Source organism: Gymnogyps californianus, chromosome 7 (genome assembly GCF_018139145.2).
Source record: "Gymnogyps californianus isolate 813 chromosome 7, ASM1813914v2, whole genome shotgun sequence".
NCBI classification, from domain to species: Eukaryota; Metazoa; Chordata; class Aves; order Accipitriformes; family Cathartidae; genus Gymnogyps; species Gymnogyps californianus.
In genome coordinates this window covers 20,575,105-20,598,362 of record NC_059477.1, presented here as the reverse complement: position 1 = coordinate 20,598,362, position 23,258 = coordinate 20,575,105, and the positions used below count along the sequence as shown (strand labels likewise).

The 23,258-nt window shown below is 39.7% G+C and overlaps 1 protein-coding gene across 1 annotated transcript in view; it reads left to right on the top strand.

Annotated features, from left to right (window-relative positions):
• MAP3K20 (mitogen-activated protein kinase kinase kinase 20) overlaps positions 1–23,258 on the top strand; it is a 94,133-nt gene that overhangs the window by 10,521 nt on the left and 60,354 nt on the right. Inside the window, 1 exon segment of the mRNA XM_050899598.1 lies at positions 21,331–21,418. Coding sequence (XP_050755555.1) covers positions 21,331–21,418 — 88 coding nt within the window.

The following is a 23,258-nucleotide window of genomic DNA, read 5'->3' as shown; positions in this document are numbered from 1 at the left end:
CTGTAGTAGGATGTGCGCTTGCTCCTTTTGCCCTAAGTGATCATTATGTGCACCCATTGAAGAAAATCGCACACCTACTACTCAGGAAGTTATCTGGTATTTTTGTGAATGATTTATATGAATTGCTGGATAAGCCCATAATTTGGCTCCCAGTGAAATGGATGGGAGAGATTGGGCCCAAAGGCCTTATTTTGCAAATTGGTAACAGTTCTTTTGACTCCGTTACCTTGAGCAGATAACTGCTGGTGTGAAGTGTTAACAAATATTGTTTTATGCCTTGCCACGTTAGCTTTTCACTGAATAGCACTCACCTGCTTTGATTGTCTGTACATCTCCGAAGTTCACCTGTTATTTGTCACTGCTTTTGAAGGCTCTGCTTTTGGTAGCTGTTTTTTGGCAGCTGGCATCTGATCTGGAGTGTGGTTCTTCACCAGGAGATTTATTACAGCTGGAATTTTACCTGAAATTTAAACTTAATTTTAATGTCACTGCTCTTTGGAAGTAGTCCATGATCCATGAACTGTCTCTGTGCTATTGATGGACAACAGTATTGCATCTGATTTGCTTGCTTCAGCTGTTACAACTGTGGTACTTAGGTACGAGATCGTTTGGTTTCATGCAGTACAGCTGTTCCTGGATTCCTTCAAAATGCTGGCAGTGGTCTGTGCAAACTGCAGGAGAGTGGTGAAAAAAACCACCAGTAAAATGTAACTGTAATCTTGCTGGGAAATACTTCTGGTGAACTAACAGAACTAACTTGTGGATAAAAGATATTAAATTGAGTAGGATTAACTATGCATGCTTTGTTCAGTCATGTCTGTGCAATGCATTTGAGTTTTATGAGACTCAAAAATAAAAACATGTTTTTACTAGTTTTGATGCTGTGTTGCTGGAAGTCTGACTAGCATGGAAATTAATTTTATATTGTCAGGTTTTCTTGTATATAATACATGTGCAATAAGCTTTAGGGGATCTTTTAATGCTTCATAAAACTTTTCACATGGAATATAATGCAGCTTGTTCACTTTTTTTGATTTTTATGATCCACTTCTGGAAGGGACTGTCCAGAAAACATGGATTGTGCCTGTACCTTCCGAAAGGGATGAGTTAAGTATAACCACATGCATGTCACTGGACTTACCTCACTCATGTTTGTAGTCCTAAAAGAGAGCATGTGGTAATTTTAATGTGGGTCATGAGAGTAAGGACTGGGAATGATTTTCAAGAGTAACAAGAGAAAAACAACAGAGTAAAATAGAGCAAAACAAACCGAACCAAAGTGAAATTGATACTTAGCCCTGACAGGACTAAAAATAGTAGATGTTCTTTTTGCTTGCGGTTTATAGCTGGCATGGGTGCTTGGGTCCCAGCCTCGAATGACTCTCCACGCTGGGACCTGGTTGTAATGAAGGGCAATTTTTGATGCTGTTTTTATTATTTTATTCGCTCTTTCTAGGAGCCCCTACTCCCTTACCCCTCTCATGTCTGAGTCAGCAAGTATTGAGAGTGATTCAAGGTAACGTCTGCCAGGAAATGTCTGGTTTTACCTGGTTCCAGTTCGGAGCAGGGAGACGACAAACCCCATGTTTCCAGCCCATGGTCCTTTGGTGCAGGTGCTATTGCTAATGAACGGTGAGAGAGGGCTTAGAGTGTGTGCTATATAAAGGTACGTAAGGTGTAGGCGTCAAATATATGAACTTTCCAGAGATATCTATGCCTATATTGGAAAATTACAGAGTTCACAAAAAAAGAAAGGTTGTATATCCCTAAAGTAAGTGATCTCATGGGAACCCTTCCAGCCCCATATTCATTTAAAGAAATACTGCTGTATCTTGTTAACAGCTAAAAGGAAATAAAACTGTATTTATTATACCAGAGGGGTGTCTTAAAATGTCTTTGTTTCTGTTTTACGGAGTGGTTATTTTACAGGGTTTTCTGTTTCTTTTTTATATTTTGGTACAGGAAATGGCTTAGAGCACTCCTCTTGGTGCTGACTAGGGTATTCCCAAAAGGTATCAAGAGGATACTCGGTACCCTTTCTAGACTGTGGAAGTTGTCAAAATGGGTTCAGATGCTCCAGCTGTTGTATATTCTGTATATTGCAGAATAAATCGTTTTGGATAGGACAGGCTTCTGCAATAAATCTCTGACTGCTTTTGAGTTTGCCCTACTCTTGGCTTTCATTCAAGGGATATTTTCTGGAGGACTGTGTTTTGTAAATGAATGTCAAGTTTTCAGGTGTCAGGAAAGTCTCTGCATTAGGTATTCTTAGTGGGTGCTTTGGATAAGACTGTATTGTAGGTGGCATATGTGTTGCAACCAAAATGATATCAAAATCCCATTGGTATTTGGGAGATAGCAGTATAATGAAAGATGATGTAGCATTGCCAGAATACAGTTGTTCTTGGAAAGAACAGGCTTTAGTTTCATTTTGTCTGTTTTAAGAAGAAACTTCATTCCTCTGTGTCTCTGCTCCCCAAAACGATCTCAGAAATGTAGCAATCCAGGCACAGAAACGTATTTGTCTGTATTTTGCTATATTTTATTGTAGTGGATTTTTTTACTTGTGTATTTAAACATTTTTATATCAAGTTTTTCATTTGATGAGTAACGTCTTTCAGAGTTGCTTCATGTAAATAATGAGTATTTGTAGCGCAAGTTGTGTGGCTTACTGAGGTTTTTTGACCAGCTTAATTTGACATTCTTACTTACACAGGCTTGCGTATACACATTCTTTTAAATCAAGCCAATTTTGGCTTAATTTGATTTAGACATCAGCTTCAATACAACTGGCATGTCAGGGCGCAGACTGGCAATCTGTGGCTTCAAAAGTTATTTTGGGTCAGTTGAGACATAGTGACTGTCAGCGTTGTCATCTTAGCTTGCAATAAATGAAAAGCAATTCCACAGGTGCTAGGAATCTTGCTGTAGCCATATTTAAGAAGTTACCCTATCCTTTTTTTATCAGCTAAACCACCAGATTTTGTATTGAAATTGTAAAGGGTTAAGTGCACATGTCCTTCTGTTGACTGGTGGGCAGCTTTGAACAGTTACTACATAAAAAAACTTGATAAACAGGGAAATTAATAAGCTAAGATGCACCAGATTTGTCTGTTGCTTCCTTTCGCTTGACCCTTGAATTGCCCTGAACTTTGTCAATGTGAAGCAAAATTACCTTGTGTGTGCTGCTGGTCAAGAATACATGTGCAGTTGCCATAGCTTGGTTGAGGCACAGGAACTGACTGTGCACCTGATCCCTGGGTTAGGAATATCTGTGAGGTTTGGACCCTTTTACCTCAATTGTCTTTCATTTTGTTTTTTTCAGAAGGTGCAACATCTGCAGGTGAACAAGTTTTTATGCCAGTTTCCTACAAATTATGAATAAATGTTGTTTAGAATAGGGAGAAAATCTGTTTCTGTTGATTATTTAGAAAGCACTCTTTCTTATCCTTTTTGCTATCCACAATATGCGGCCTGTTATGATATTATTAAATATTCTGTAGTTTCATAATTAGTTTAATTCCATCACACATTGTCTTAAAAATTATTCTGTCAATCTGCTGCAAATTTTTGTTTGACAGTGGGTTGTTCAAGTTGCCAGTAGATACTTAGCCGCAATTGAGGGCATTTTTCATAGTTTTTTTTTTTTTATTATTTTGCTCTAGATATGTTTCTCCCTTTTCTGTTTTCTTTTTGCATGGGCTCAGTTGTTATTTATAATTTGGAGGAGAGGTGGTGTTGCTTATTTCTCCATGCTAGCAACCCTTGACATCAAATGGCAGCTCTTTTGTTTCCCCTCCCACGACATTCTCTGACCCTGAGCTTCTGTAGAAGTGATCAACTGCAAAATGGTATTTTTGGATGTTTAAGCTGTCCTGGAGCTTTGCTGTAGAAATCTCATGGATACAGAAGAGATCCTTTTCTCTCAAGTGGTGTTTTAGCCTGTTGCAGGCTCAAGCAATTGAGGGTTGGTTCAAGTTGGTCTTATCTCTACGTTTATCTAACTATATGGTTTTCTTAAAACAAGGTTACAATACAAAATCGCATGGCAGGTGAGATCTAGCGGTCACTTTATAGTCTGGTAAGTGATTGCATGTTTGAGTCTTGAGTGCTTGGAGGGACAGCTGACAATTTAAATGTCTGTGACCCGCATTGAAATCTGTTGGTGTTGCAGTCCCTGGGGACTCTAATTAAATAGTTTACACTCACTGCAGCATATGAAATGACAAATTATTGTTTCTGATAATACTGAAGTTGCTGCTGAGGTGCGTGGAAGTATTGTTTGAATCTAACACAGTTTCTGGCTTGTTGCGTGACTGTGATGGTTCAAATGAAGTCAGGGATCTGTGCTGGAGTTGATGTGATCTGAGTCTGGGACCGTTGGTCTCCTGGAGGCTGTTTTTCACAGATGTGTTTAAAGCTGAGCATGGGGGCCGCAATCTTTGGCTGGGGACCCCAAACTACCCACCATGTGCATGGTAGCAATGGAATTTTGGACATGTTTTGCCCTCTTAAAGAGGGCAGTAAAACGCTCGATAGGACTAGACATGTCCTCCTTTACTTGCCTCTTTTTTCATTGAAAACAAAGTTGAAGAAAAAAATGTATAAAAATATATAACCTAACTTTAAGGGAAGCATCAAAATCAGTCTTTTTAGTTGTAATGATGCAACTAAGACTGTAAAAGTTATTTCACATTTACCTATTGCCACTTTTTAAGGTGCTGATAGAGAAAGTTTCCTTTTTAAGAGGACAGTATAAACATTCACAAGGAAACATTCAGGCCTGTTTATGTTAGCTGGAGGCTGCAGAGGAGCCCAGAGAACAGCTTCAGTGTTAACTCTCTCATACTCAACTAATTGTGCTAACAGACTGGGGAGATGAGGCGAATAAAGGCAAATATGGAGCTGTTCTTCTGATCCAGCTGCCTCCAAACTGCCCTGTTTGTCTTTTAAAATGTATTTCATCTGTTACAGTTCAGCTAGTGGGGAAGAACCCTATTAGCAAATACATGTTTGTTTATTAGATTAATGTTTAGTGAATCTACATTCTGCATAATTTCTATTTAAGGAAGCCAGCTCCACGGGGAAACTGGGGTGACTCGAGTAACAGTGACCATTTCTGTGCCTCCTCTGTCCTCTCTGCAGCTCGGCTGCCTGGTGCCCGGAGAGCAGGGCAGCCTCTTACATACAGAAGGGGCCCCCCTACGACTGTACCTCCTCGGCGAAGTAGTGCCTGGCCCCTGGACGTCACTGAAAGGGGACAGTGCCACACGTCTTCCACTTCTCTTTTTCTGCCTCTGGTTGTTCATTTATTTTACTCCAAAACTACTGAAAGTTGAGGTTCTTTGTGGCTAAATGTTGTAAGCAGGGGAGAGAAAAAATCATGTCATGATACATACCTGACCAAATAGCGGTGGATTTTGTGTATCGGGCAAGTGAGTTTCCAGTAGCTGCATCAAAAATAAGCATGGTTTGTAAAAATGCTTGAGCTGCTGTAGGAGAAGCAAGGAAGCTATTGGTAGACACAAGAAGACAACATGCAGTTGCTTTGTACGAAGTTCATCTTTGGAAGGTGGAAAAACCAAAAGGCAGGCATGCAGGCTGGGCGGGTGTTGGCTTTTCAATGAAAGCTGAGGCTCTGCAAATTTTTATCTGGCAGAGGCAGAATAGGAGAGGTGAGTAGGTTGTTGTTCTGGAAACTTGTTAAAATAATCTAGTTGCTGCACCCTTGACTGAGTGACATTTTGCAAGAGGATCTTTTGCTCTTCCTTGGAAGAATCACAGAGCAGAGAAAATGTAGTGTGTGCATGTGTGCAGTTAGGGGGGGACAGCACAGAAATCTTTTTGTCTAATCATATAATAACCTTAATTTTAGTAATGTCAGATGCATTTGAGGCAATCCTATCAAAGATGATGGCATTTAAGTGGTGGTTAGTGGTTTTCCTTTTTGGTGAACTGTGTACAAGGAAAAGGCTTTTTACTTTGACCTCTTTGTGATGGGTCTGTGTATGCTGAGATGTTGCATGTGCTGTAAGTATGTAGCAACAGATGGATAAAATTCAGAGCTGTTGAATTCCTCTTCCTTTTGGATGTTGCCTTGCTAGTACCCCCTGTAAGAGTTTGTGAGGGCCCTAAAGGCAAGTACAAGATCCAGAACCCCACTTGTTAGGACCGCACATTTTGGAGTTCTGCTTTTAACCTTTGCTTTTTTGGTTGTTTATGTATTTGTACCAAAGTCTTTATTGCCAAGTCTTCTCTCCAAGCCAGTGTCTCATCTGTCCTGTGCAGAAGTTGGCAGTAATGTGGTTTCTGGCACTGTGTCCTAAGTAGTTTATTCTGTTCCCATTGCAAACCACTCCCCTGTTAGCACTACAATTCTGGAAGGAGTCCTGCGATTTTTCACTGACTCGGAATAACGCTTGGTCCTCCGGGGGTAAACAAGCATACTGTTGTTACTTAATAAATTTGAAATCTGCAGTAGGAAACCTCCTGCCTTTTCATTACTGTGTTTCTGTGCTATCCTGTGAAAAGGGAGAGATTCCCTCCCCGTTACAGCTGTTAGCGAGATGAACATGGAGTAACAGCACTAACAGGGTGCCTGGCTTGAGAAATTCAGGGCAAGTGACACTTGATTCTGTAATGACACTGGCATCGGCTGTTAGCTCTAGTGACATGGTTGTTGCCTTGAAACTGTGACCTGAGTTCCCTTTTTGGGAAAGAAAAAACCCGCAGACCCATTTCAAAGACCAGGGCAGCTGCTTTGTTTGTCTTTTAAAATCTGTATTTCTGCCTTTTTGCTTGGTCAGTGTTTAGAACCATTAAAAAAATAAACGTGACATGGGGACTGAGATCCTGCAGCTAGAGCTCCTTTATAATTACATATTCAGCCACAACCGTACAAAGGAAAATGAGAGTCCCTTTTCCTTTATGTACCGTATTTCAGTTTTCCCTTAGGTTTAAATTGGCATTTTGGACTATGTTCGCTGGAGCCACTGAAGAGCTTATCAGAAAAGGAAGGAAACAGAGGGAGGGAAAGAAAGATAGATTTCCAAATGACAACCTTTTGAATAGTCCAAGTTCAATCCCTAAAACAAAAAGTGGAATCTTTTTTTTTTTCTAAATAATGTGCTCTACAGTCTCACCTCTCATCTTGAGAAACATGAAAGAGCAAGTAAAAGAGATGACCCAAATCACAGAGTTCCTTTGAAAGAAGAAATTCAGCTGTTTTGAACACTTACAATCAAAGGAAGTGGTTTCCCTAATTACACGAACTATGTGAAAGCTCTCAGAATAGCTCTTCCACCCCAGGATTCCTTGCACTTTAGAAGTTTGCATAAAAGCTCACATGGAGAATCAGATGCAAAGTGTTTGATTCAAATTTTATTAGGCAGAAGTGAGCATACATTCGTATCTCTGGGTTTGACAGCTGGTTGGGTTTGGACCACAATCCTGGGTTTGATGGATTTCAGTCCTATACTTTAAAATCTTTCACTCTTCAGGTTCTCCGGTGAGACACCCCTTTCAAGAGAAAAGTGGAAATGAAAAAATGGAGAAGGGATAGAGGGGTCCCTTTGTGAGCTTTCAGTCGAGGATTCTTCACCCTGATTAGGCTGCTCATTGTTGTGAAAATCCATCCCTGTACACAGCTTTTAAAAGAATGAGGAATTTTACTTCCTCTCATTTTAAAGAAGCTATATATTTTAAAATACATATTTGGAAAAATTGGGATCTGAATTCTACAACTTCAGTATTATGCTAGCACCACCATTTACTTCAACCCATCAAAATTCTGAATTCAGTAGAGGCTTTGAACAAAAAAAGCAATATTTTCAGAAGGCTATTATACCTTGTGCTTTCTTTTTGTACATAGACAATAATAAAGGTATCTTAGTCTAAACTAAACAGTGAGGACATATGAAAAGATGCAGGACACTTCTAAAGGCTTGAAATCTTGAGGAACACAGATCTTCTTTTCAAAAAAAGAATTTTTGCTTTTTTGGTGGTTTGGGAGTAATGGGAGCAAGCAATGGAAAACTTGAAGCAATAGCAAGATCATTTTCAAATGTAGGTACCTAAAGTTAGATACATCATTGACCCAATTGAAATGCTCAGTTTTCCCCAAATTTGGGCAGAGTAGAGTATAATTTTATTTTTGCTCTGTAGGAAATGTCTTTAGTTCTCAAACAGTTTATTAGCTAAAAATGTAGTTAGATTTTTAGCAAGAGTTATGAGCATTCATCACAAAATTGTCTGTCCTGAAAGTGCTAAAGATACGTATCTAACCTTTACCTAGCTAAAACTAAAAATGATTCTTCCTTTCCAAACCATCTCTGAAACTAACAAGGTGCTGCCTCTGAGGATACAATATGGAATAATTAATGGTTGAAATATTAATAAATAATGTTTGCAATAATATGCAAGACCATCACATTTGCTCTGCACAGTAATCTCCAAATGGTCTTATATTCTTCACTCGGAGCCAACTACAGTAATTATATGCAGATTTGATAAAGACAGAGATAATTGATGAAATTGGCCTTGAGGAGGAATGTCGAAGCCCTCCAAACTGCAACAATTCAAACTCAAGAAGGAGAAATGGCAGAAGGGTTATGACTGCCTTCTCAATATATAGGATCAGCCAAACCCTTTTTATAGTAACACTGTATACTAATAACAAGGTATTGCTAGCTCTACTTGAAGAGAAGAAGGAGTGTTTCTCTGGGTGCTTTTTTCCTGCCAATACTGCATCTTTCTTATAAGAGTTAGCCTTCCTAAGCTCTATTTCTTCTTTTTTTTCCAGGCAGAAGAAAGGACTTTCCCTGGAATCAGGGAATTGTCTCCTAGAAGCGAACACCCTCAGCAGGCCAGTGGTGTTGCAAGTAAAGTGCACAGCACAGGGGCAGCACACGTAGAAAGGGAGGGGAAATGTCATGTAGCCATACAGCACTCTGACAGGGTGGAAAAGAGTTCTGGCTGTGAACTCGAGAGATGTGTCTCAAGCAGCAAAGCTTTGTGATCATATTGCTAGAGGATGATTTTGCTTGGATGAAGGAGAATGCTTAAAGTCATCCCAACCTTGGTGGCGTGGAAAATTACATTTGCTCGTGTCTGATCCTTGATGGGAGTTGATTTCTCCCTATATGTAAATCAGAATAGTCCTCAGACAAGTTTTTGCATACCTCTGGCATTGGAAAATGAGAAGCTGTGGTATATGCGATGCTGTTATTCTTCCACACCAAAGGAGATGTTGCAGGTTTGAATGTGCTCTGTGCCACCGAAACAGCACGGAGCTCCTGAGCCCTGGATCCAGCTTGTGAGCTCAGTTCATTGCAGTGAACTTCGCCAATCTAATCCTTGTCGTACTCTGAGCATAGATCAGATAGTTAGTAGTTGTGCAAGGACTACAGGCATTGCTACAATAGGAAGAGAAATGCCAATTATTTTGCTGCGCGCAGATTCAGACTGGAATTGTCACTAGCTGCAGCATGTTGCCTCCTCTTCAGCTTTTCAAGTACAGCCCGTGGGAAAGAGGTTTCATTGGTATGCTGCACAACATGACCCCGGTCCTGAAGTTCCTGTGGGCTCGTGTAATGCAGCGTTCCCGCTTCCTCTTTGCTGTTTCATTTATTGCAGGTCCTCGGGAAGCACAGTGCAGGGTGATGGAGGAAGTAGTGCAAGTCAATTGTTTTGTAATCACAAAATAGATGATCTCCATTTTCTACCTGGCCTTTTAAATGTTCTTAATCCCCCATTGGGGTGTGTGTGTGGTATTCCTCTCATATTTATTTCTGATGTGTCTGGAATTTTTCTAATAAAATGATGAAAGATAAAATTCAAATGAAGTCTGAAGGTGCAGATTACTGGTGTGGAAGTAGAAACTCACAAATGGAGAAATGCCAAAGCTGAATGTGGTTGCAGGATGTTCTTTCCCTTTACATGTTTACCCTAAAATGTACTGTGGTTACCTTGTGGCATATTATTGCAGTACTGTTATTTTTGCATTCAACTGTCTTCTGTCTACCACTTTTTCCTACATCTGTATTCTTTTAGAAATTTTGGTGTGTTCGTGTGTGTGAGTTAGAGCAGTTCTCAGAAACATTTTGTACGTGTTGGAGAATGAGAATTAATGGCATGCGTGATGCTGTGATTTTTTCCACGTTTCCAACTCTCCTTAGAGAAAACGCTCCTGGCTTGCATGTGCTCTGTTCCACCAAACCATCGCAAAGGAGTTGGAGCAGGTCTCAGGCTTCACATTCTCAGTTTGGCTCATTTTTCAGTTTTGCTCTTTCTGGTGGGTTCGAACCGCAGAGCCAAGGTTGCGGCACAGACATGAGTAGAGGTTACGGTACCTCTGGTTGTTCTGTCATAACTTTGGGGAAGGAACTGGCTCGGGATGGTGCTGTTTGGTTGGAGAAGAGCAATGAGAAAGTCAGACTTTTGGCTTAATTTAGTATCCTGTGGTGGTACAAAAACTGTGCGAGTTCTCTGTTCCTTGTAAGTCTACTGTTCATGAAACTCAAAGCCACTGCCTTCATAGGATACCAGGTCACTCTGGTCTCTCTCACTCTTCTAGATAGGTTCTTCTAGATTTCCACTTTCTACAGAGTTCAGAGATACTGGTACTCAAGTTATTACCTTTTTAAACAATTTAGTTTGAGGCTGACCACTTGTATTCTTATATAGATACAATGTCAACATAATTTAAAAAAAAATTTTCTTTTCTGAAAACAATTTTTTAATAACAAGGATTAGAAAGGAAATAGTTGTTATTACATCTATATGTAAGCAGATAGCTCTAAAGAAGTCTAGATAAGATAAGGAGTTCTGTGTACAAGAAATTAATCAAAGAGAAGTAGGGGAAAAGCTGAAGTTACGAGTCAGAAATATATAGTACAGTAATACTAATAAATGTGTTTTTATGACACTAAAACCAATTTTTAAATATTGCTAGTTTTCCTCTAAGGTTTTTATCTTAGGCATTGTTTTATTTGAAATTTTTTAGTCTCAATGAAAAAAGATTGAGCTACCATGAAGGTAGCCTGAAGAATCCCAAGAAAAAATAAACAGTGGATCTACTTTTCATAAAGGTAAAAGCTTGAAATTTCAGGAGTTTTGTCTAGTTTTATTTTTTGACCGTTGCTACCCAGTAGGGGTAGCATTTGAGCCAAGTTTAAGTAAAATACAATTTTCAGTCTTAGACAGAGTAACCTTTCTGAGAAGGAGGTAAGGAATTTATGTCCTGAAACTTTAGTTTTGTTGGGAATGGAGACTCTGATCCATAGTGGTCTAGGTGGTAGTGTGGACATAACCAGAGAGCTGCTGTGAAGTCTGTTGTTCTGGCTATTGCTTCATGGCATGGTCCTGGTTGAAGGGCAGTGATACTTAGTTGGAGAAGGTACAAGTCAGATTTTGGTGGAGTTGGAAGTCCTGTGTTTCCAGAGGCTGTTCTTGCTTATGTTCTTGCCAATCTCAGCAAGGTGAAAAGGAGACCTGGCTGTAACCTGAGGAAGGATGCTTACTGCTTAAGTCATGGTAAAGAGAAAGAAGACTTGGTAAGTCACAGAGACAGCTTGCTGCTCTGGATTCAGGAAGGAAGATGATCTGTCGCTAAAACATGGTAAAACTAAAACTGGAAGCAGATTCATGGTGAAGACTTCACCATGATTCATGGTGGATTATTTGGACAGTTGCACATAAAACCATGATGTGCATCATTCGGATAATGCACAGCAATCAGAAATTCACATTATGGTGACAACTCATTTTCTTGAAAACCTCAGATTTTGCCAGCTTGTGGTATGGCATAGGTAAATGTGACATGAAAAAAGCTTCTCATCCATGGAGGGCTCTCAGACACTTTAGCAGAAGAATGTCTGCAGTTGGCAACTACTTTCTCTCGTTTCTTTTATGCCAGCTGGTCACAGCCAGAATTTCTGTGCTGAAAGTTTTGTGTCTTTTTAAAGTAGGTGGTCTCTGGGTAGGGAGCAATTCTTTGCTTTTCTGCAGGCAGGTCATTTTTGAGTGATAACTGAGCTTCTACAGAGCTCTGATAGCCTGTGTGGAAAGCAAAACCCCACACAGTTCCCCAGCAGTTGCTGGTAACATATAACAGGGAGGTGACACACCTTGTGATGTGCTGTTTTCATGGAGGTGGGCTCAGCCTGTCTGGTTGAGGAACATTTTCTGAAATTATAGCAGTCACTGGGATTCCAGTAAGAGGAGGGATCCCCATCAAGTGCTGTCCCTATCATTAGCTACAGTAGGTTGGGTTTATCTACTCTGACAGGCTTAAAGTGAGTGCTCATCAAGAACATGACGATTTTTTTTCCTTGGTTAAATTACAGTTTTCCTGATCAAGTTTGAGAAAATATTTTAGTGGAAAGATCATAGCTGCTTTAGAGGAGTGGATCAGGATCCATGAGTATAGCTGCTGCTGTCTTTGTTGGAGTCTGTACTAATTGTTCAGCAAAAGCCACTGTGTAATGAGATTAGACTTGTTCTTCTAAGTTAATCTTATCCAGATTCCTTACTAATACTCTGCAGACCTCAGAAAAATCACTGCTCTGGCTGGATATGTGTGGACGTGGCCTTTCTCCAGATACCATTTCTGTGACATTATTTTCTCTTCTATTGCTCCTAAGCACTGCAACAGACTCCTTGAGAGGGGATTAGTTTTGCCCATCACAGTTGTACCAGAATGTCTTTCCAACAAGGTGCTTGCGAGATTTATAGTGACTTTGATCTCAGAAATAATTTCCTTGGATATTTTTCCATTTGTTGGATCTGGAAAGATTCAGGTGTTGCATATTAGCCATGATACCTGCTCATCTGTGGAATCAGCAGGGAGTCAGAAAGTTTCATGTTTTGTTATTCCCTTGTATTTTAGAGATGATGTGGGTTTTGTTGCTGTACTCTATAGTCAAAGCAGGTTTGTGTTCAAAATGATTGCGAGTAAATGGGAAAATTTCCCAACACTGAGAAGAGAAATGATGATTGCTGAAAATAAACTGCTCTATGGGAGCTTAGGTATTTCAAACCTGCTGTTTAGTCCACTCATCTATTGTTTCTATTCAATTGCTGGTACTGCTTTGCAGCTGGAGGCAGCTTCTTACTCTAAATCTGCCTGAATGAAATATTTATAATATTGCAGGACACTGCTAATTTCTAAATTCTTACACCATTACAAATACATAGTTTATGTGTGTTTTGAAGGGTTTTACTAACTGTGAATAACACTAGTGAAATCCAGACTACTCTTCTTGTTCTTGGCAGATCTCCCTTTATCAGGTACCTTGATAATAAATGCTGATGCAATCTCAAGCTGTATGCTGCAAAATGTAACGCTCTTGTGGGATATGTTTGGACATTGTGGATTTCTAGTTGAAATCTGTGTGAAAATGACTTCTTTGTCCATGATCTCTGTGTTGTGGTTTGGTGGTTTTTTTTTTTTTTTTTTTTTTTTGGTAAATGGCAGTGTAGTTGTAACTCAAAACATTGTTTTCAAGCTTATTACACCTTCTGTAAGGATTTTCTGCAGAAAGTGCCCTTGCTTAGTTTTATCCTAAATGATGCAGCGTCTGTTAACAGCCTCTTCTCTCACTGCTAGCAAGTTTTTAACCTCTATCGTGAGGAAGACCGACACCATGATCCTGCAATTGCTTGGTTACTGCTGTGTGGAGTCCATGTGGTTATTGTACTGGGCTGATGTGCGTCAGTGGCAGGATCGAGCCAGTTAGCTTGATCCAACGCTTTCTTACTGCGTAAGGCAGAGGGTCTGCTGCCACATCACAAGGACAGATCTCCCTGTGATTTTTGGAGGGACCAGCCTGCTTTCCATGAGCTGAGCAAGCCTTTGCAGTGTTTTGATGAATTCACTAGATAGTACTTCTAATCCCATAGCCCTCAAATTATGCTTAAAAATGCTAAGTTATGTGCAAAGGTTGCTATAAAAAGTTATAGTAGAGTATAAAAGTCAGTTTTCTTTTCAAATGGTCAATATCCAATACATTGTACTACTAACGTGTCCTACGGTGTTCCTTACGTCCAAAAATGCTCATACACGTTTGCTACTGCATGACGCAAATGGAATATTTTAAAGTAAATTACATAAGATGGGGTGAACCTGTAACAGCACATAATAAATTTACGTCCATATTCCTTCAATGCGGTATGTTATGACAGTTTAACAGAATTGAGGTATCTTGGTAATGTGCTTTTTTTTTTCTTTCTTCAAGATTGTAACCTAAAAGTCAATACAAGGTATTTAAAGTGTATGTTTCTACCACAGTATTTCAAAAAATGAGAATTGTGTGGTGATATAAAACAGTGGATTTAAAATAATAAGATGATTATATAGCAATGAAGATTTATTAGTTTCCTTTATATTTCCGCTTCTAATCTCTGGGACTTGTAACAGTGTAGGACAATTTTGGATGCAAATTTGATGCTTTGAAACATTTGCTCAATCAAAATGCTTTTAAGTACATTTTGTACGTCATTGTAGATGTACTTATGAGAATTTAATTCTGTTATTTACGGAAGTGTGGGTGGCATCAATCTGAGAATTTAATTTAACTCTTCTGTGTGGTTTATGAAACAGTATCCCTATAACACCGAATATATATGGCTGTCTTCTAAGACATGACAAATGCTGACAGAGTTTTAACTTGTTAATGGGCTATAGAAAATAGCTTTTATTTGGGATGTTATCCTCTAAATGAGTACTAAAAAAGAACCCCAAGCTCACACAGCTTTAAGTGATACGCAACCATAGTTTTAAGAACTATGATTGCCTTTTGAAAGAGATGGTAAAGCATTTGTGCTGGGAGGGTGCCCACAGCACTCATCAAAGCACATGATAACTCTGCTTATTTGCAGTTAAAAGATCTCACTGAGGATTCTTTGGCTTTGCCATGTTCATGTGGTTTTCCTCTTGCATTGTTAATATCAAAGACAGTTTAATAGGTTTAACAAACATTCCCTGAACAGGATAATTAGTGTGCTTTGCTTATTGTTAGCTTTCTTCTTGGAGACCCCAAAGCACAAAACCTTTGTATTTTTTTTCTTACAAAACTTTATGAGAACAGACAAAACAGTAGGCAAAGACATAAATTTTTATTTTGTGTCTGATTGATTTTCTTTTTAATGTTCAAAACTGTAATAATTGATAACATCCCTGCTGTAAAATTCTTACTAGTAGTTTTATATTTCTAAAATTCTTTAAGTATCCCTTTATTTATGGCATATTGAGAGGATCATTTGTTAGCAATGAAGAATGGTAGTTGTCTAAGACTATGGCATGATAATAATCCAGAAAGAGCTAAATTACATAAACTGTTTCTATATCCTGCTCATTAAGAATTGTATTCAGTTTAACTTTCAAAAGGACAGAAAGAATGAAGAAGTAAAAATTATCTGCTGTGGGTAATTTCTGCCTTCTATCAAAACCTTAACATGATTTAAAAAGAATCATTGTGTGGCTGTATAATATTTATGTTAAAGCATGTAAAACATAAATATCTTGTGAAAAAGTATGATTTTTTTTTGCTTGATGATTTGTCAGCATTATGTTAAAAATCATAAGCCTGTAAGATTCTAAGATGCATATTTTACTCGTGTTTTGTAGCTGAACTGTAGCTTTAGATGCTGATTGTCTTAGTATTTTGTCTGTAAAATGATGTTTTGGGCTCGTTTACCTAGAGAAACTAGTGTATTACAAGAGACATCATTCCTTATTAGACATCAGTGAATTCACAGGAGAGCATTCCTGAGACACTGGAAATGGACACAGACTGAATGTATTTTTGAGCAGGCATCTGGAAATAAAGGTTTGGGATTGATTTGTGTTAGCATTCTGTATCTTTTTTGTATGTGGTTGTCAGTAATAGAATGATTTTAATAAAACATCAACTGGCCTCTTCCAGCTGCCCTTTTATTAGACTGTAAAACCCCCTGAGAGTAGCAAAGTTGCAGCTATCCCAATAACGTGACAAAGGTCAAAGCCTTTAAAATGCTACAAGACTTAGGAAAAAATATCTTTCAAAGCTGCCTTAAGTGTGTCTGAATATCTCCTTAATAAACATGGCAAACATTTCTTTAGAAAAGTAAATAACCAAACTTTTGCACAATGTAATAATAAATATAAGGCAGTTAAGGAAGTTGTGTTAATCAGATTCCTTAAGTAGCTGACCATGTCTAACCCTGTAATTTTGCACTGAGTGAAGGTGCCCCTTGCTGTGCAATTAACTGATTTATTAACAGGGGAGTCAGTTGGCTGCTGGCTGACCCCATGGTCTCACAAGGGGCTGCAGGTATTTCCTGTGTTAATCCTAAACCAGTGTGCTCAGACCAGGGTGGAAGGATGGCAGTACTTTGTCCTTTCCAGCCAGCTGCTCTGAAGGCACCTGGAAGAAAAGGTGGTTAAGTTGCTGTGGGCTGACTTTGCCTGGAACAAGCAAAAAAGGCTTTTGATACTGAAAAAACTCTGTGGACAGATGTTCTTTTACAGATCCAGCTGTGCCGCTGGAATAGGCTGCTAGCCCAAACCCTTGATCACTTCTCTTGACTACAAGTGTGAGTGTAACAACTTTCTAACGTATTTCCAAGGAGGACCAGAGTAACTAAAATATGCTGAGTCGTTTGGTCTTTGCTAACTTTAGCTGCCTTGGGATAGGGAGCTCTAACAAGAGCAGCTGCGGCTGGTATGAGTAGCTGGCAGGCAACAACACAGCTGTACGCAAAGTGCCTCTGTCCACATCCTTACTGCCTTTGTGGCTGCAATTAAAGATCTGACGATGTGGCCTTGTCTGTGTTCCCGAGTAATGCCAGCTCAGCATCAGGTGGCCGTTGCCCACATCTGCAGCCAGCGCTGACCTTGAAGATCTTGTCAGAACTAAGCTGCATTTGCCACTCTTGCTGCACTGGCACTGGACAGAGCAAAAGCAAGCTAGGACTTGTGTCATCCCCGTAAGCTGAGGCTTGTGCTGCTTGTAATGAGACCACGCTGTGCAGGTAGCTTGCTTTGTCCCCTCATCTGCTGCTGGCCACACTCAAAATCTATGTTGGCGGTTTCTGTTCACCAATTGCTGAACACAGACAAGGCCTAGAGGAGGACCCGGTTTTTACCTGCTGAAAATACTGAGGATATGAGTATTCATGCATAGTTGCTTTTACTAGAAGGTTAAGAGCAGTACTAGCAGCAGGTCTAGAGGCAGCTGTAGGGTGATGTCAGTCATAGATGATGTAATTGACATTTTCACATATGTCAATAAGCAGAGATTAAACAGGCATAAAAATAAATTAGCCGTTAAGCACTGTGATCTAGACATAAGTTCATAGGACACAATTAGTTTGTACACTGAGGGATTACTTGAGTTCCTAAGTCTTATACTGTAGTTGTCTTATGAATTGGGTTTGATACACAGTAACACCACAGGAGCCAGTAAGAATTAAATTAAAATGTTTTTAGTGTAATTTGCTCTGACCTTGGATTTCATGATAGTGGTTGAATTATATAAACAGTGGATTAGGTTTGGTTAGACTGCTGAATCCGTTTGCCTTCAAGAAATGGCGTCTAGTCTGTAACTCCCTTCAGCAGGACTTGAGAGGGGGACATAATTTCAGCCATACCTGTGGTGTAAGTACAGGGTGAATGGTTTTAGCATGGTTTGATGATCAGTACCAGGCTGTGACTAAGCTTATCATGGGACTAAGCGTAATATTCAGCTCCACTGCAGTCACCTTGTATGTCTGACTGTGTCTCTATGTTATGTCCAAGGAGTTTGTATTTATGTGTTTGGGTTGTGCCTTTCCTTCAGCTGAGCTCCTTCTGGTTCTGCTTTGATCCAACATTTAAAAAAAAAAATAAAAATCTGTCTTTCACACAAAAAAGTAATATAATGAAATAACTGAAGACGTGTTATGTGTCATCACCGTGGGTTTAGGAAGGAAACTGATGCTCATTTAAGTTGCATAAGATAGATAGCAGCTTTACCGAGAGAAACGAGTGTGTCATGCCCAAGCCAGTGAGGGCTGGCTTCTTCAGTGGTCTTTAGGCAGACAGATGCATGGCAGGATTTTCTTCCAAGCATTTAGGATTTAAGTATGAGTTTGATGCTTAAAGGTGATTCTAAATATTCTTATAAGTGCCTAAGAGACCTTTGAAATACCGGTCTTCAACCACCACTTTGTAATTTGCTATCTGAGAGTCAGTCTTTCATTGAAATATGGCACCTTCTTGTCAAAAAAAAAGTACAAAAGCTTCAAAGATGTGGATTAACTTGCATCTGGTTCTCACTGTAAGGAATAAGTGTCTTTAAATTGGCTAATAGAGTTCACAGCTGATCTATGGCAACTGAAAAGAGCAAAACATGAAAGGAATAGTCTAGAATCGCTAGTGCTAACAACAGCAGAGTGATTAAAAGTGTTTAGAAAGGATTTCTTTCAGAAGTAATGGTCCTTAGAAAGAGTTGGCAATTTTTCCCCCCCTGTTCTTAATTTAGGATATCTGTGGGCAATTAGTAGGTGCCTTTCCTTATTCTTAGATGGAAGCTTGCTTTGGTGTCTGTTAAATCCCAGTTTAGAGTATGAACATCAATGTGAAGATGATGGTATTAGCCACCGTTGACACAGCATTTCTTCATACTCCTGGAATGTGATCTTAGTGTGTAATATACTGTAAATATGATAATCTTAGAAAATAATTATTTTTGAATCTCCAAATAATAAAAGCACTGTGTGTCAGTATGCCTGCGGCAGGGAAGGACTCATCCTCTTGGCCCGGTGCTCCTATCTTGCTTGTTGTCCATTTCATGGTAGCACTGGGTGATTGGTAGGCCTGGGTTTTGCTGGTGGTGTGACTGCAGTGCAGACCCTCCTGTTGTCCAGTGACTCTGGTGAGCTTTTACTGGATCCGGCAGCATCTTGTGTAAGACGGAGGACAGTCACTGGGTTCTGCACATTGCGGTGGTGGAATAGGGAGCTATGGCACTTGGATGTGTTCATCGTGGCGTTTTTAATCATTCTCTAAAAAAAGATTCATCTACAGTAGTACTACTTCTGTAGCCAGGACCTAAATACATTATGCCATGGGAAAGTTAAATGTGAGACCAGTCAATTTAATTCTAATGACCTGTTGAGATACATGTATTGTAAATGCCAGCAGGTGGTGTGCACAGTGCTTTGAAGACATGGATTTTTAAGTACTGTACAAGAAGATAGTTTTATTCTGCTCCTCTTGACCAAGGTGTTCAAGAAAAGATGGTCTAGATAGTTTGTCTAATGTTGTTTGTGGCCTGGTATTCCTATCTCATTTCCAACAGTATTCAGGTAGGCAGTCAAGGAGTATTAGGTCTCCTGGTTATCCAGCAGTAATGCTGGTAGGAATTAGAGGACATTCCCCATTTAATATTTCCTAAAGAAGATAAAAACATAATACAGAAGTTTTTGAAGTATAGGGGTCTTGCGTTTGCTTGCCCATGGAGATGGAGTTTTGAATGACTAGGCTGTCATCTGCATCCTCCAGGCTGCTGAAGGAGGTTGGAGGTACAGCTCGTGAAGGGGGCAGTGCTGCTGCTGCTGGAGTCCCCTGCCCTGGGAGGCTGGTGGGGCTGCAGCTGGAGGGCAGAGCTCCTTCTGCCAACAGATCCCTTGCTGATCCGAGAGATCCCTTCCCGGATCCCTTGACTGGCTGTAGGAGTGTTGCTGTTCACCTGCAGGTGAGTCCTCCCACATTTGCTTAGATAGCTGCCAGTTAAATTATTTTGTGGACTTGTAGGTGAGTCAGTCTGCAGTACGATTTGCTGAAAACAGTGTACATTTAAAAAATTACTTTTCTGGTATTGTGAAAAAAGATGAGTCACTTCATGGTAACACTCTTTCCCTTCCTGAGCAGGCTAAGCAGCATGAAGAACTAGTGCAACCCAAGTTAAGTTCAAAGCTATAGTTGAAGATTTAATTGAATGTGTGTAAATGTCGGTACATTAGCTAAAGATAAAGGTCTTAATTCAAAACTGTGTTGAAGTTACTCAGAAAAGGCTTTAAACAACAATAGCAAAAAAAAATGAGCCATCTGACGCCTTTATCTGTAATCGTGCAGTTATGCACATGTATCATGGTACCAGCTATAAAACATAGGCCAAAAAATTACTGTTTTGCTGTGTCTATACATTTATTACAGTAGCACTAGCTGATATACCATGGTTTTCTGCATCAAAGCTGCTATAGTCTTCCTGTTTTTGGTGAATCTACAAGGCCACAAAATAATTTAATTGGTAACTATCTAAGCAAATATGGGAAGACTCACCTGCAGATAAACAGCAACACTCCTACAGCCAGTCAACGGATCCGAGAAGGAATCTGTCAGATCAGATACTTTTGATAAGTTCAGAGGAATTAATTGTAATTTTGTTCTTGTTACATGCTCTTGACTGGTATAGAGTTACCGTAATCTCAAAGTCTTAAAGTGATGCATTGCTGTGCAGAAAAATATATAATAGTATATATCTGTATTTGCATAATACATATATTTGTGTAAAAACTTGTCTAAAATCTCTTGGGTATTTATTTTAATATACTACAGAGGCAAAACTGTTGAGAGACCTTGAAGGGGACATTTGACCTTCTTTTCTCTCAAAAAACACAGGGACTATATATCTTAATTTCTGTGGATACGTTCTCATTCTCTCGCAGTCTCTTTCTCAAACCTAGAAGCATTGTTCAAGTGGAATTTGATGGTTTTGTATGTTTATCCAGAATTTCCAAACATCTGCAGCCTGCTCTGAGCAGCAATTTCAACTGCGCTGCTGGCTATTTGGCAATCTCAAGCATGCTTGCTGTGTGTATTCAATCAAACTCTACAGCGCATGCCTGGAAACTCCACGTTTCCAGTAAACATTGGATGGAGCTATGTGTGCATGGTATGCTATAACAGCCTGAGTGCTGGACTTCCTGAACCCGTAGTACTTTGTGCATAAACACAAATTCTGGATAGGACTGCCGCAACTTTGCCAAAAATCCCAGATCTTTGAACGAAGTTTTCCAAACCTTCAGTTTTTCCAGAGACTTAGCTTCTACATGTGTGCCTTGGCCATGAAAGGATAGTCTGAAAATTCCCCCCGCCCCTGGCTCCCAAACATACTAAGCTTTCATCTGCCAAACTCCCTCATGAGGTTTTCAAATGCTAAGCATTTGTGGACAGTCTTTCCTAGATACCTGTGTGTTTATATATGTGTTATATATATGTGTATACCTGCTTGGGTACAAAATAAACTATTATGTAGTAAATGCCTCATTCTTAACTGTCTGACTTTTTTGTTTGTTTGTTTTCAACAGGCAGAAATACTCAGTGTGCTCAGTCACAAAAACATCATTCAGTTCTATGGAGCTGTCATTGAACCTCCAAATTATGGCATAGTTACAGGTAAGGATTTTTGTCTGACCTTTCTCTTGATTCTGTAAAACTCCAATGTTACAAGGTATTAGCTTTACCCAGTTTCAGTGTTTTGCTAATTGTTCTGGCCTTCTTTGAATGTTAGAGTGCTCAGCACCACCTGCCTCAGTGTAAATGGGAGTGCTGGAGGTAGGAACCAGGCTGGGAGCATGGCTGGTAGCAGCACAGAGGCAGTTGGAGCCTGGGGCGTTCTTAATGCACAAAATCAGCACTCCTTTAAACAGAAACTTTCACTCTGTTCTGTGAATTGCTTTTCCATTTTAACTGACATGTGACAGAAGTAGTGGTTTTCATGATATGAAGTTCTGGCAAGTTCTGTGAAAAGGGAAGGCTGAGAGTCTGCTCAGAGCAAAGCTGCACCATGAATTCTGCCTGTATTGAAAATAGGAGAATCTGCATTGGGAACTTCCCAGCTGTGGGAAGAGCTTGAAATAGAGTCAAGGGTTTATTAGACACTATAAGACAACTCCCTTTATTCACTGAAACCTAGATTTCATTTGTTCTGGCATTCCTAGAATTATGCGGAGGTTGGTTTTTGTGGGTTTGTTGTTTCTTTTTTTTTTTTTCCTATCACCACTTTAAGCTTCCTTCCCTTATCTTGGGAGCTGGTCTAGATATAAAATTACATTACAGATAATGTAATTTCTCCCTTTCTTGTATGGGAGAAGCTAGGTAAGATAGTAGTAGAAAATAAATCCAAAGCAAAGAAATCTCCAATTTGCTGAAACAAATGTTTGGAGAGGTAAAAACCATGAAAGCATGGATTAGGAGGCATGTTTTGGCACGTGTGTAACACTTCAAAGAGTTTGATGCAAAGAGTAGTGTTTGCATGTGGCACAGTCTAATACCAGTTTGAAACACTGCCATTCAGGTTTTTATTGGTTTTCAGATGGTGGACAGAACCTGTGAAAATTCAGTTATTTCTACCTGTCTCTTAGACGTCCGATTATCACAGTAGATGGCAGTGTAATCCGGTGGGAGCGCATCTGAGATACAGTACTGTTCAGAGCATGGGGAACTTTACTTACAGGAGTATCAGCCTGCTGGAGGTCACGGTGTTGCAACCAGTACTCCAGAGGTGCATGGGGGTGACCACAGTCTACACCACTCAGAGGATGCACTGGTGATAGCATGTAGACAGGAACTCGAATACCTTCTTGAAGCAATAAAAATAATAAAAAGCCAATAAATCAAGTAATGTAATTTTACTATAATTTATAACATAAGTGTAATAAGCGTAAACCAGCAAGCAGAGTAACAAAGGAGATGTGTAATCAGCAACTCAGGATGATGTCTGGATCAGAAAGTCCTCAGTTTGATCTCACAAAAGATCAGTGTTCGGAGGACATTTGACCTGTTTGCCAGTCACGGGACAGACAGCACCTAAAGTAGTTCATTACGTCATTGGGAATGGGGACTCTTTAATCATCTGTGAGAAAGAGACTACGCTGTGTAGTCCAACCACTTTGTTACTCGGGGAGCTCTGATTCCACCCTGGCTGAAGAAAAAAGTTTTTTTAACAAACTGCATTGGTTCTCCCTGCAATTTCCAAGGAGACTGGAGTCCCGTGGGTTGGAAGGGAAACAAGGCTTCATTTCCCCACACCATTTTCAAATGAGAGAATGGCTACTAAGAAATGTTAATTGCACTTGAAAGATCTTCTAGAGGGATTTTCACTCTGTGATCTTCTGGATGGCCTTCAGTGTTGCAGACTTAATCCTGTGTTTAGTCAGAGATTCATTTTTTATGAGGGAAGATCCCAAACGAGGAGAAATCCTGAGAAACTAATGTTTCTTCAGAGTGATGGAGA